The sequence below is a fragment of the Somniosus microcephalus genome, chromosome 14, assembly GCF_052327205.1.
Source record: "Somniosus microcephalus isolate GS21.2 chromosome 14, FLI_Smic_1.0, whole genome shotgun sequence".
In the NCBI taxonomy this organism is placed as follows: Eukaryota; Metazoa; Chordata; class Chondrichthyes; order Squaliformes; family Somniosidae; genus Somniosus; species Somniosus microcephalus.
In genome coordinates, this window is record NC_141000.1 from 124,826,899 (window position 1) to 124,838,599 (window position 11,701).

The window sequence follows — 11,701 nt, forward strand, 5'->3', positions numbered from 1 at the left end:
CTAGGGACCGGCGAGTGAGTGACTGAGGCAGTAATGCATTGTTCTGTAACCTAGGGACCAGCGAGTGAGTGACTGAGACAGTAATGCATTGTACTGTAATCTAGGGACCAGCGAGTGAGTGACTGAGACAGCAATGCACTGTAGTGTAATCTAGGGACCAGCGAGTGAGTGACTGAGACAGCAATGCATTGTACTGTAATCTAGGGACCAGCGAGTGAGTGACTGAGACAGCAATGCATTGTACTGTAATCTAGGGACCAGCGAGTGAGTGACTGAGACAGCAATGCATTGTACTGTAATCTAGGGACCAGCGAGTGAGTGACTGAGACAGCAATGCATTGTACTGTAATCTAGGGACCAGCGAGTGAGTGACTGAGACAGTAATGCATTGTACTGTAATCTAGGGACCGGTGAGTGAGTGACTGAGGCAGTAATGCATTGTAGTGTAATCTAGGGACCAGCGAGTGAGTGACTGAGACTGTTATGCATTGTACTGTAATCTAGGGACCAGCGAGTGAGTGACTGAGACTGTTATGCATTGTACTGTAATCTAGGGACCAGCGAGTGAGTGACTGAGACTGTTATGCATTGTAGTGTAATCTAGGGACCAGCGAGTGAGTGACTGAGACAGTAATGCATTGTAGTGTAACCTAGGGACCAGCGAGTGAGTGACTGAGACAGTAATGCATTGTAGTGTAACCTAGGGACCAGCGAGTGAGTGACTGAGACTGTTATGCATTGTACTGTAATCTAGGGACCAGCGAGTGAGTGACTGAGACAGTAATGCATTGTAGTGTAATCTAGCGAATCAAACCTTGACTCGACCACACTTGGAGTACTGCGTAAAATTCTGGTCGCCATATTATAAAAAGGATAGAGAAGCACTGGAGAGGGTGCAGAGAAGATTCACAAGGATGATACCAGAAAGGAAAGGATAAACAGGCTGGGTCTCAAAAGAGAAGGCTGAGGGGTGACCTAATAGAGGTCTTTAAAATTATGAAAGGTTTTGATAGAGTGGATACAGAGAGAATGTTTCCACTTGTGGGGAAGAGCAAAACTAAAGGCCATCAATATAAGATAATCACCAAGAAATCCAATAGGGAATTCAGAAGAAACTTCTTTATCCAGAGAGTGCTGAGAATGTGGAACTCGCTACCACAGGGAGTGGTTGAAGCGAATAGTACAGATGCATTTAAGGGGCGGTTAGATAAGCATATGAGGGAGAAGGGAGTAGAGGGTTATGCTGATAGAGTGAGATGAGGGAAGACGGGAGGAGGCTCGAGTAGAGCATAAACACCGGCATGGACTGGTTGGGCCGAACGGCCTGATTCTGTGCCGCATATCCTATGTAACCCCACGTAAAAAACTAAATCTATTCAAAGATGTAGCTGGGGGCAGAGACAGAAAGCAGGCTTCATTGTACCAGGCTTTCATTCCAGGATGCAAAGTGACAATGGACTTGGCACATTGAATGTCATCAGTCAGATCATCGTCCATAAAAGCTGCAATAAAAATATTAAACATCATATTAGAATAATAAAAAGAAATAGAAAGAACTTGCATTTATATAGCGCCTTTCACGACCTCAGGACGTCCCAAAGCACTTTACAGCCAATGAAGTACTTTTGAAGTGCAGTCACTGTTGTAATGTAGGAAACGCAGCAGCCAATTTGCGCACAGCAAGCTCCCACAAACAGCAATGTGATAATGACCTGATAATCTGTTTTAGTGATGTTGATTGAGGGATAAATATTGGCCCAGGACACCAGGAGAACTCCCCTGATCTTCTTCAAAATAGTGCTGTGGGATCTTTTATGTCCACCTGAGAGAGCAGACGGGGCCTCGGTTTAACGTCTCTTTCAAAACATGCCACCTCCGACAGTGCAGCGCTCCCTCAGTACTGCACTGGAGTGTCAGCCTAGATGTTTGTGCTCAAATCTTTGGAGTGGGACTTCAATCCACAACCTTCTGACTCAGAGACGAGAGAGTGCTACCCACTGAGCCACGGCTGACACCTATTTTTTGGAGGGAGTTCCAGGCCGCCTCCCTGAAGCCAATGAGGTAATGTCAACCCATAAACCCTCTAACCGCTGGCGTGCCTCCAATGACCCATTAAATTTGGTAGTGGCTTCCGCCTCGCTTAGCAACATTGGATGCCTGCAGTAGGCATAACGATCAGCGTCACCCAAGACGACGGTGACGGAAAATGCAGCTTAACTGCCACCACTGCCTCATTAGAGCAGACCCGCCATAGTTTTGAGCGCGCACTGCCAGCTTCTGCAGTCACTCCCTGCGGAAACGGCGATGCGCCAATTTTGCCGCCGAGGCTCGTCCCCTCATGATCGCAGTGGACAAGGACAGGAAAATCCCTCCGCTAGTTTAAGTGGGCGGAACGTCAAGCCGTGCAGGCCTGTGGACTCCCCCGACCAGCGATCGCTGTCCCTCACCCACTCGGGTTGCCAACTCTGGTTGGACACATTCCTGGAGATTTTATCACACGACCTCTGGTCTCCCATAGCCCCGCCCCTCCCAATGGTCGCCCCACGCACCCGTCCCCGTGGCGGCCCCCACCTTCCCACGGCCAATCGAGAAGCCAACAGACTCTTCATTACCCGACTGGCTGATTCACAACTTCAGTCAAACGGCCCTTTTCCCCCCTCTCCAATGTTTTTTTTTAATATAACTAATTATCAAAAGTGTTCCAAGAAAATTTTTCAAAAGCACACGGTTTTTATTTACGCCCCTCCATGATTTTTCGCCCCGGGTGTTGCTCGCAGCAGTTGCCCTGGAGATCATTCCCGGAGACTCCAGGGCAATCCTGGAGACTCCAGGGCAATCCTGGAGGAGTTGGCAACCCCTATCCGTGACCGGGAAAGATGGATTGGGGAATCAGCCCAACGGAGAAAAGAGAGGCAGAGGGGTTTAGGGAGGGAATTCCAGGCGATTTCTTTTCCGGCGGGGATAGCGTCGGCCACCGTTCAGAAACCTGGGGTCAATTCTGCGCCCATCGTTTTAACCAGGAAAGGTTGGAGAAGCGCTGACCGAGCCCACCTACCTGAGCAGCTCATGCCGCAGTTCCTTTTGGTGACCGGAGTCGCCTCGTCCAGGCACCACCAGAAACTATTGATCTGAAACAGGCCGCAGTCAACGGACATGATTTTTCCACTGTTCCAGTTGATGTTGATGGCCGCTGTGTTGTAAGTGCTTTCATAGAACGCCGTGCACACCCCTGGAAACCAATGCAAAAAAAACATTCAACGCCAACAACAACAACTTCCATTTATATAGCGCCTTTAACGTAGTGCAGCGTCCCAAGGTGCTTCCCAGGAGCAATTATCAAACACAATTTGACACCGAGCCACATAAGGAGAAATTAGGGCAGGTGACCAAAACCTTGGTCAAAGAGGTAGATTTTAAGGAGCGTCTTAAAGGAGAGAGAGGCGGAGAGCTTTAGGGAGGGAATTCCAGAGCTTAGGGCCCAGGCAGCTGAAGGCACGGTCACCAATGGTGGAGCGATTGAAATCGGGGCTACTCAAGAGGTCAGAATTAGAGGAGCGCAGAGGTCTCGGAGGGTTGTAGGGCTTGTTTAACCAGGAGACAATATACGTCAGCGAGCACAGGGGGTGGTGGGTGAACGGGACTTGGTGCAAGTTAGGACACGGGCAGCAGAGTTTTGGAGGACCACAAGTTAAGTAGAGATGAGCAAGGCCATTCAGCCCCTCGAGCCTGTTCCGCCATTCAATCAGATCATGGCTGATCTGCATCCTAACTCCACTGACCCACCTTGGTTCCGTAACCCTTATACCTTTGCTGAACAAAAATCGATCAATCTCAATTTTGCAATCCACTCGGCATGGGCTATAAATACTGCCAGCGACGCAGATACCCAAGAATGAATATTACAAATTATAAAAAAACATATAGGCCCAGACCGGGTAAGGACGGCAGGTTTCCTTCCCTAAAGGACATCAGTGAACCAGTTGGGTTTTTACGACAATCCGACAGCTTCATGGTCACTTTTTCCGATACCAGCTCTTTATTTCCAGATTCTTTAAACTGAATTCAAATTCTCAAACTCACACTCTCCGGATTATTAGTTCAGGTCTCTTCTGGACTACTAGTTCAGTAACATAATCACTACACCACCGTTTACCTAGTTAGGCGGTTAAAAGAGGTTTTTAAAAAAAATGCCATTCTTAGGATGTGGGCATCGCTGGCAAGGCCAGCATTTATTGCCCATCCCTAGTTGCCCTTGAGAAGGTGGTGGTGAGCCACCTTCTTGAACCACTGCAGTCCGTGTGGTGAAGATGCTCCCACAGTGCTGTTAGGGAGGGAGTTTCAGGATTTTGACCCAGCGACAATGAAGGAATGGCGATATATTTCCAAGTCAGGATGGTGTGTGTGACTTGGAGGGGAGCTTGGAGGTGGTGGTGTTCCCATGCGCCTGCTGACCTTGTCCTCCTAGGTGGTAGAGGTCGCGGGTTTGGGAGGTGCTGCCGAAGAAGCCTTGGCGAGTTGCTGCAGTGCATCTTGTAGATGGTACACACTGCAGCTACGGTGCACCGGTGGTGGAGGGAGTGAATGTATAAGAGAATGCAACCCATTCTCTCTGTACGAGTCTGTACAAAGGGGTTTGTTAGGCCTTTTGAGTTAAGCTACGTGCACTTGCAGCTCGATGAGTGAAACATTTCCCAGATTAGACACTTCAGAAGGTGTGAAAGCAGCAAAATAGAGGCGGGTCCAGATTGGCCAGTTTACATTAATTAATGCAAACAGAGAATATATCCCTAATTTTTTAAAAAACATATAAATTTGTTCTCAGGATGTGGTAAGGCATAATTTATTACCCATCAACCACAATGAGTGTCATGCAAAGTAATCAGGACAAGGGGAAACCACAGACACTGTTGGGATTAAATGGGGCATTACCACTTGGCTGTGTTTTAGCTAGAGAGACTCACATTCTTTCAGACTGTACCCCTGAAAACCGTCCAATCCGGCATTCTTGAAAGCGCGGGCTAGCTCGCACTTTTCAAAGACTTTGGCACTTGCGACCATGAGGAGGATGGTCAGAGTTATGAGCATCTTCATTCTGCTGGTAATGGCTCTGGTCGGAGTATCTTTTTTTGGTTGTCAAGGTTCCTCTGGGGAGAAAAGAAAAAGTGACTGAATCTTTGATGTAACAATGATACAAGGCCTATTCCCCCCACAATGGCCTGACATAGAGTTAAAGTGGGTCAGAAGGACCCAGGTTCGATGCCTACGCTGTGCGCTTTGATGGGTGAAAACCAGCTTGGTGTGACGCTCTCTAAGAGAGAAAGAAAATCTATTCCTGGTTTCTCCCTCCCTCCTTAAATACTGGAGTAGCATTTGCAATTTTCCAACCCATTGGCACAATTCCTAAATCTAGAGAGCTTTGTAAAATTAGGATTAACGCATTTATGATTTCCTCTTTTAATACCCCTGGGGTAAAAACCATCAGGTCTTGGAAATTCACCTATCTTAAGTCCCATTATTTTCTCCACTATCATTTAAAAAACTTATTTTAAATCCACAAAGTCCCAAACCTTAAATGATTTTTAGATTCCCTTGTTCCACTGAGACTTTGTCCTCTTTCTCCACTATCAAAACGGATATCAGGTACTCATTTAACAAGTCTGCCATTTCCTTACGATCCATTATGGTCTCACCTGCATCAGTGTATAATGGCCCCACATTCCTCTTTACTCTTTTTCTCAACATATTTATAATAATCTTTGCTGTTAGCCTTGCTATCCTTGGCAAGTTTTTTTGGTCATTATCTCATTGCTGTTTGTGGGAGCTTGCTGTGCACAAATTGGCTGCTGCGTTTCCTTCATTACAACAGTGACTACACTGCAAAAAGTACTTCATTGGCTGTAAAGCACTTTGGGACATCCGAAAGGCGCTATAGCAATGCAAGTATTTCTTTCTTTAAATTTAAAAGCTTGGTTCGTGATTCTTCCTTCTCCCTCTCAAACCTAATATCCAAACTCAATCATATTAAGGTCACTATTACCAAGAATTATTTGATGCAGTACAATAGTAACATTCAGCTTCCAAATTAATTCTCCCTGCTTATAAAAATGGAAGGTAGCATTTGATATGCTTTTGGTGCAAGTGGTCTAACTTGAAAAAAGTATACAAATACAACAGCAAAATACTACTGATGCTGGAAATCTGAAACAACAACAGAAAATGCAGGAAACACTCAGCGGATCAGGCAGCATCGTGGAGAGAGAAACAGAGTTAACGTTTCAGGTCGATGACCCTTGGTCAGAACTGGAAAAAGTTAGAGAAGTAACAAAGGGAAGGTCTGTGATAGGATGGAAGGCAGGAGAGATTAAGAGACAAAAGGGATGATGGTGCAAGGCAAAAGGAGATGGTAATGGGACAAGTTAAGAAACAAAAGATGACTCCTCATCTAGAGTCTTAACTTGTCCAGCCTATCACAGACCTTCCCTTTTGTTCTTTCCTCCCCTCCCCCCTTTCCCAGCCCCTACACTTGCTTAAAAATGTTACTTCTCCAACTTTTTCCAGTTCTGACCAAGGGTCATCGACCTGAAACGTTAACTCTGTTTCTCTCTCCACGGTGCTGCCTGACCCGCTGAGTGTTTCCAACATTTTCTGTTGTTGTAAAAGTATACCAACTCTTTCCACAGGTTCCGCAGTGACAATACGCTGATTTAGGATTCCTGTCTTCTGTCATCCACACTCGACTTTCAGTTGCAATCTTCCTGATCATTGCTCATTCCTCTTCAAAATGATATTCAGAAAATTCCTCGCAATTTCGGTGATTTATCTGCGACCTTAAGCTTGCACACGTTCGCACCACTTCAGGTGATCTGGACAATCCTAGAAAGTCAATCTAATTTTTGTCAGTCCCTTAACAGATCTGATTCAGCTTGCCAAATGTCTTCGAAACTCCAACGCATTCACAGAAACATTTATCCATCACTTTCTCAAGGATTTTAATTCAATGTTATCAGCCACGAGGGCACCAAGAATAAATCCCTTTTGTCTTAGTTGTACTGCTTGCTCACCATTCCTGAGAGGACAGTCTCAGCACTATCTGCAATGTGGCATTGAAATAGTTTGAAATAATGAACCCTTTCTTGGAACCTCTTATTTCTGTTCCTTGTACATCTGCTATAGCTGATCAGGGAGTGTCTGATGGAACAATGTAGAAGGAGCTTTGTAGAGGCAGGTACAATACGAGATAGATATAAAGTAAAGCTCACTCTAAACTGTCCCATCAAACAAAAAGTAGATTTTGAAACTAAGGAACTCCAAGGGACATGGGGATAGTGCGGGAAGGTGGAGTTCAGGTAGAAGATCAGCCATGATCTTATTGAATGGCGGAGCAGGCTTGAAGGGCCAAATAGCCGACTCCTGCTTATGTTCTTGTGTTCTTATGTTCTCTACACTGTCCCATCAAACACTCTCAGGGCAGGTACAGCACAGGTTAGATACAGAGTAAAGCTCCCTCTACACTGTCCCATCAAACAGTCCCAGGGCAGGTACAGCACGGGTTAGATACAGAGTAAATCTCCCTCTAAACTATCCCATCAAACAAAAAGTAGATTTTTGAATACTAAGGAACCCTAAGGGATATGGGGATAGTGCGGGAAGGTGGAGATCAGGTAGAAGATCAGCCATGATCTTATTGAATGGCGGAGCAGGCTTGAAGGGCCAAATAGCCGACTCGGGCTCCTAATTCTTATGTTCTCTACACTGCCCCATCAAACACTCCCAGGGCAGGTACAGCATGGGTTAGATACAGAGTAAAGCTCCCTCTACACTGCCCCATCAAACACTCTCAGGGCAGGTACAGCACAGGTTAGATACAGAGTAAAGCTCCCTCTACACTGTCCCATCAAACACTCTCAGGGCAGGTGCAGCCCAGGTTAGATACAGTGTAAAGCTCCCTCTACACTGTCCCATCAAACACTCTCAGGGCAGGTACAGCACAGGTTAGATACAGAGTAAAGCTCCCTTTACACTGTCCCATCAAACACTCCCAGGGCAGGTACAGCACGGGTTAGATACAGAGTAAAGCTCCCTCTACACTGTCCCATCAAACACTCTCAGGGCAGGTACAGCACGGGTTAGATACAGAGTAAAGCTCCCTCTGCACTGTCCCATCAAACACTCCCAGGGCAGGTACAGCACAGGTTAGATACAGAGTAAAGCTCCCTCTACACTGTCCCATCAAACACTCCCAGGGCAGGTACAGCACGGGTTAGATAGAGTAAAGCTCCCTCTACACTGTCCCATCAAACACTCCCAGGCAGGTACAGCACGGGTTAGATACAGAGTAAAGCTCCCGCTACCCAGCCCAGCAAAATGCCTGAGCTCACAGCAGTAGAACTCTACTGAAGCAAAGCAGACTTGACAACCTAGAAAACCCTCTCAACAAGCATCATCAAAAGCTTAAACTGGTACCCCTGACTCGACCATCAGTTTAGGCTGGCACTCTCCTCCCTTACCTCCTCAGACCTGCTCCCAGCTCCTTGCTCCTGTTTCTGCTGCTTTCGGTGATTGAAGAGCCTTGCAACCTGATCTCATGGGAATTCTTGCTCACATGCACAGCAATCCTCGATAATCCTGGAGCAGTGGACTGAGGGGAGGAGCTGGGAGTGGAACTGAGGGGAGGAGGGGGAGTGGGACTGAGGGGAGGAGGGGGAGTGGGACTGAGGGGAGGAGGAGGGAGTGGGACTGAGGGGAGGAGGGGGAGTGGGACTGAGGGGAGGAGGAGGGAGTGGGACTGAGGGGAGGAGGGGGAGTGGGACTGAGGGGAGGAGGGAGGAGTGGGACTGAGGTGAGGAACTGGGAGTGGGACTGAGGGGAGGAGCTGGGAGTGGAACTGAGGGGAGGAGGGGGAGTGGAACTGAGGGGAGGAGGGGGAGTGGGACTGAGGGGAGGAGGGGGAGTGGGACTGAGGGGAGGAGGGGGAGTGGGACTGAGGGGAGGAGGGGGAGTGGGACTGAGGGGAGGAGGGAGGAGTGGGACTGAGGGAAGGAGCTGGGAGTGGGACTGAGGGGAGGAGCTGGGAGTGGAACTGAGGGGAGGAGGGGGAGTGGAACTGAGGGGAGGAGGGGGAGTGGAACTGAGGGGAGGAGGGGGAGTGGAACTGAGGGGAGGAGGGGGAGTGGAACTGAGGGGAGGAGGGGGAGTGGAACTGAGGGGAGGAGGGGGAGTGGAACTGAGGGGAGGAGGGGGAGTGGAACTGAGGGGAGGAGGGGGAGTGGAACTGAGGGGAGGAGGGGGAGTGGAACTGAGGGGAGGAGGGGGAGTGGGACTGAGGGGAGGAGGGGGAGTGGGACTGAGGGGAGGAGGGGGAGTGGGACTGAGGGGAGGAGGGGGAGTGGGACTGAGGGGAGGAGGGGGAGTGGGACTGAGGGGAGGAGGAGGGAGTGGGACTGAGGGGAGGGGGGGAGTGGGACTGAGGGGAGGGGGGGAGTGGGACTGAGGGGAGGGGGGGGAGTGGGACTGAGGGGAGGGGGGGAGTGGGACTGAGGGGAGGGGGGGAGTGGGACTGAGGGGAGGGGGGGAGTGGGACTGAGGGGAGGAGGGGGGAGTGGGACTGAGGGGAGGAGGGGGGAGTGGGACTGAGGGGAGGAGGGGGGAGTGGGACTGAGGGGAGGAGGGGGGAGTGGGACTGAGGGGAGGAGGGGGGAGTGGGACTGAGGGGAGGAGGGAGGAGTGGGACTGAGGGGAGGAGGGAGGAGTGGGACTGAGGGGAGGAGCTGGGAGTGGGACTGAGGGGAGGAGGGGGGAGTGGGACTGAGGGGAGGAGGGGGGAGTGGGACTGAGGGGAGGAGGGGGGAGTGGGACTGAGGGGAGGAGGGAGGAGTGGGACTGAGGGGAGGAGGGGGGAGTGGGACTGAGGGGAGGAGGGGGGAGTGGGACTGAGGGGAGGAGGGGGAGTGGGACTGAGGGGAGGAGGGGGAGTGGGACTGAGGGGAGGAGGGGGAGTGGGACTGAGGGGAGGAGGGAGGAGTGGGACTGAGGGAAGGAGCTGGGAGTGGGACTGAGGGGAGGAGCTGGGAGTGGAACTGAGGGGAGGAGGGGGAGTGGAACTGAGGGGAGGAGGGGGAGTGGAACTGAGGGGAGGAGGGGGAGTGGAACTGAGGGGAGGAGGGGGAGTGGAACTGAGGGGAGGAGGGGGAGTGGAACTGAGGGGAGGAGGGGGAGTGGAACTGAGGGGAGGAGGGGGAGTGGAACTGAGGGGAGGAGGGGGAGTGGAACTGAGGGGAGGAGGGGGAGTGGAACTGAGGGGAGGAGGGGGAGTGGGACTGAGGGGAGGAGGGGGAGTGGGACTGAGGGGAGGAGGGGGAGTGGGACTGAGGGGAGGAGGGGGAGTGGGACTGAGGGGAGGAGGGGGAGTGGGACTGAGGGGAGGAGGAGGGAGTGGGACTGAGGGGAGGGGGGGAGTGGGACTGAGGGGAGGGGGGGGAGTGGGACTGAGGGGAGGGGGGGGAGTGGGACTGAGGGGAGGGGGGGGAGTGGGACTGAGGGGAGGGGGGGAGTGGGACTGAGGGGAGGGGGGGAGTGGGACTGAGGGGAGGGGGGGAGTGGGACTGAGGGGAGGGGGGGAGTGGGACTGAGGGGAGGAGGGGGGAGTGGGACTGAGGGGAGGAGGGGGGAGTGGGACTGAGGGGAGGAGGGGGGAGTGGGACTGAGGGGAGGAGGGAGGAGTGGGACTGAGGGGAGGAGGGAGGAGTGGGACTGAGGGGAGGAGCTGGGAGTGGGACTGAGGGGAGGAGGGGGGAGTGGGACTGAGGGGAGGAGGGGGGAGTGGGACTGTGGGGAGGAGGGGGGAGTGGGACTGAGGGGAGGAGGGAGGAGTGGGACTGAGGGGAGGAGGGGGGAGTGGGACTGAGGGGAGGAGGGGGGAGTGGAGTGAGGGGAGGAGGGGGAGTGGAGTGAGGGGAGGAGGGGGAGTGGAGTGAGGGGAGAGGGGGAGTGGGAGTGAGGGGAGGAGGGGGAGTGGGAGTGAGGGGAGGATGGAGGAGTGGACTGAGGGGAGGAGGGGGAGTGGGACAGAGGGGAGGAGGGGGAGTGAGACTGAGGGGAGGAGGGGGAGTGGGACAGAGGGGAGGAGGGGGAGTGAGACTGAGGGGAGGAGGAGGGAGTGGGACTGAGGGGAGGGGAGGGAGTGGGACTGAGGGGAGGAGGGGGGAGTGGGACAGAGGGGAGGAGGGGGAGTGGGACTGAGGGGAGGAGGGGGAGTGGGACTGAGGGGAGGAGGGGGAGTGGGACTGAGGGGAGGAGGGGGAGTGGGACTGAGGGGAGGAGGGGGAGTGGGACTGAGGGGAGGAGGGGGAGTGGGACTGAGGGGAGGAGGGGGAGTGGGACTGAGGGGAGGAGGGGGAGTGGGACTGAGGGGAGGAGGGGGAGTGGGACTGAGGGGAGGAGGGGGAGTGGGACTGAGGGGAGGAGGGAGTGGGACTGAGGGGAGGAGGGGGAGTGGGACTGAGGGGAGGAGGGGGAGTGAGACTGAGGGGAGGAGGGAGTGGGACTGAGGGGAGGAGGGGGAGTGGGACTGAGGGGAGGAGGGGGGAGTGGGACTGAGGGGAGGGGGGAGTGGGACTGAGGGGAGGAGGGAGGAGTGGGACTGAGGGGAGGAGGGGAGAGGGACTGAGGGGAGGAGGGGAGAGGGACTGAGGGGAGGAGGGGG

At 52.6% G+C, this 11,701-nt stretch overlaps 1 protein-coding gene across 1 annotated transcript; it reads right to left on the bottom strand.

Moving 5' to 3' along the window:
- Positions 1-1,278: 1,278 nt before the first annotated feature.
- LOC147107906 (lysozyme C-like) lies at positions 1,279-8,652 on the bottom strand. Its single transcript, XM_086007441.1, has 4 exons — positions 8,508-8,652; positions 4,962-5,144; positions 3,056-3,229; positions 1,279-1,502 (listed from the first exon to the last, which is right to left on the bottom strand). Exons 2-4 carry the CDS (start codon positions 5,089-5,091, stop codon positions 1,345-1,347), a joined length of 462 nt encoding a protein of 153 aa, XP_085863567.1. The 5' UTR covers positions 5,092-5,144; positions 8,508-8,652; the 3' UTR covers positions 1,279-1,344.
- Between the last annotated feature and the right edge of the window lie 3,049 nt (positions 8,653-11,701).

Bases quoted from the DNA above. Each gene is read 5' to 3' on its own strand.
- LOC147107906 (XM_086007441.1), bottom strand. From the start codon at position 5,091: ATGAAGATGCTCATAACTCTGACCATCCTCCTCATGGTCGCAAGTGCC. The intron at 3,230-4,961 runs GTGAGTCTCTCT...ATTGGTTTCCAG, and splicing joins GGGGTACAGTCTGAAAGAAT to GGGTGTGCACGGCGTTCTAT. The intron at 1,503-3,055 runs GTAGGTGGGCTC...TTTTTATTGCAG, and splicing joins CTGCGGCATGAGCTGCTCAG to CTTTTATGGACGATGATCTG.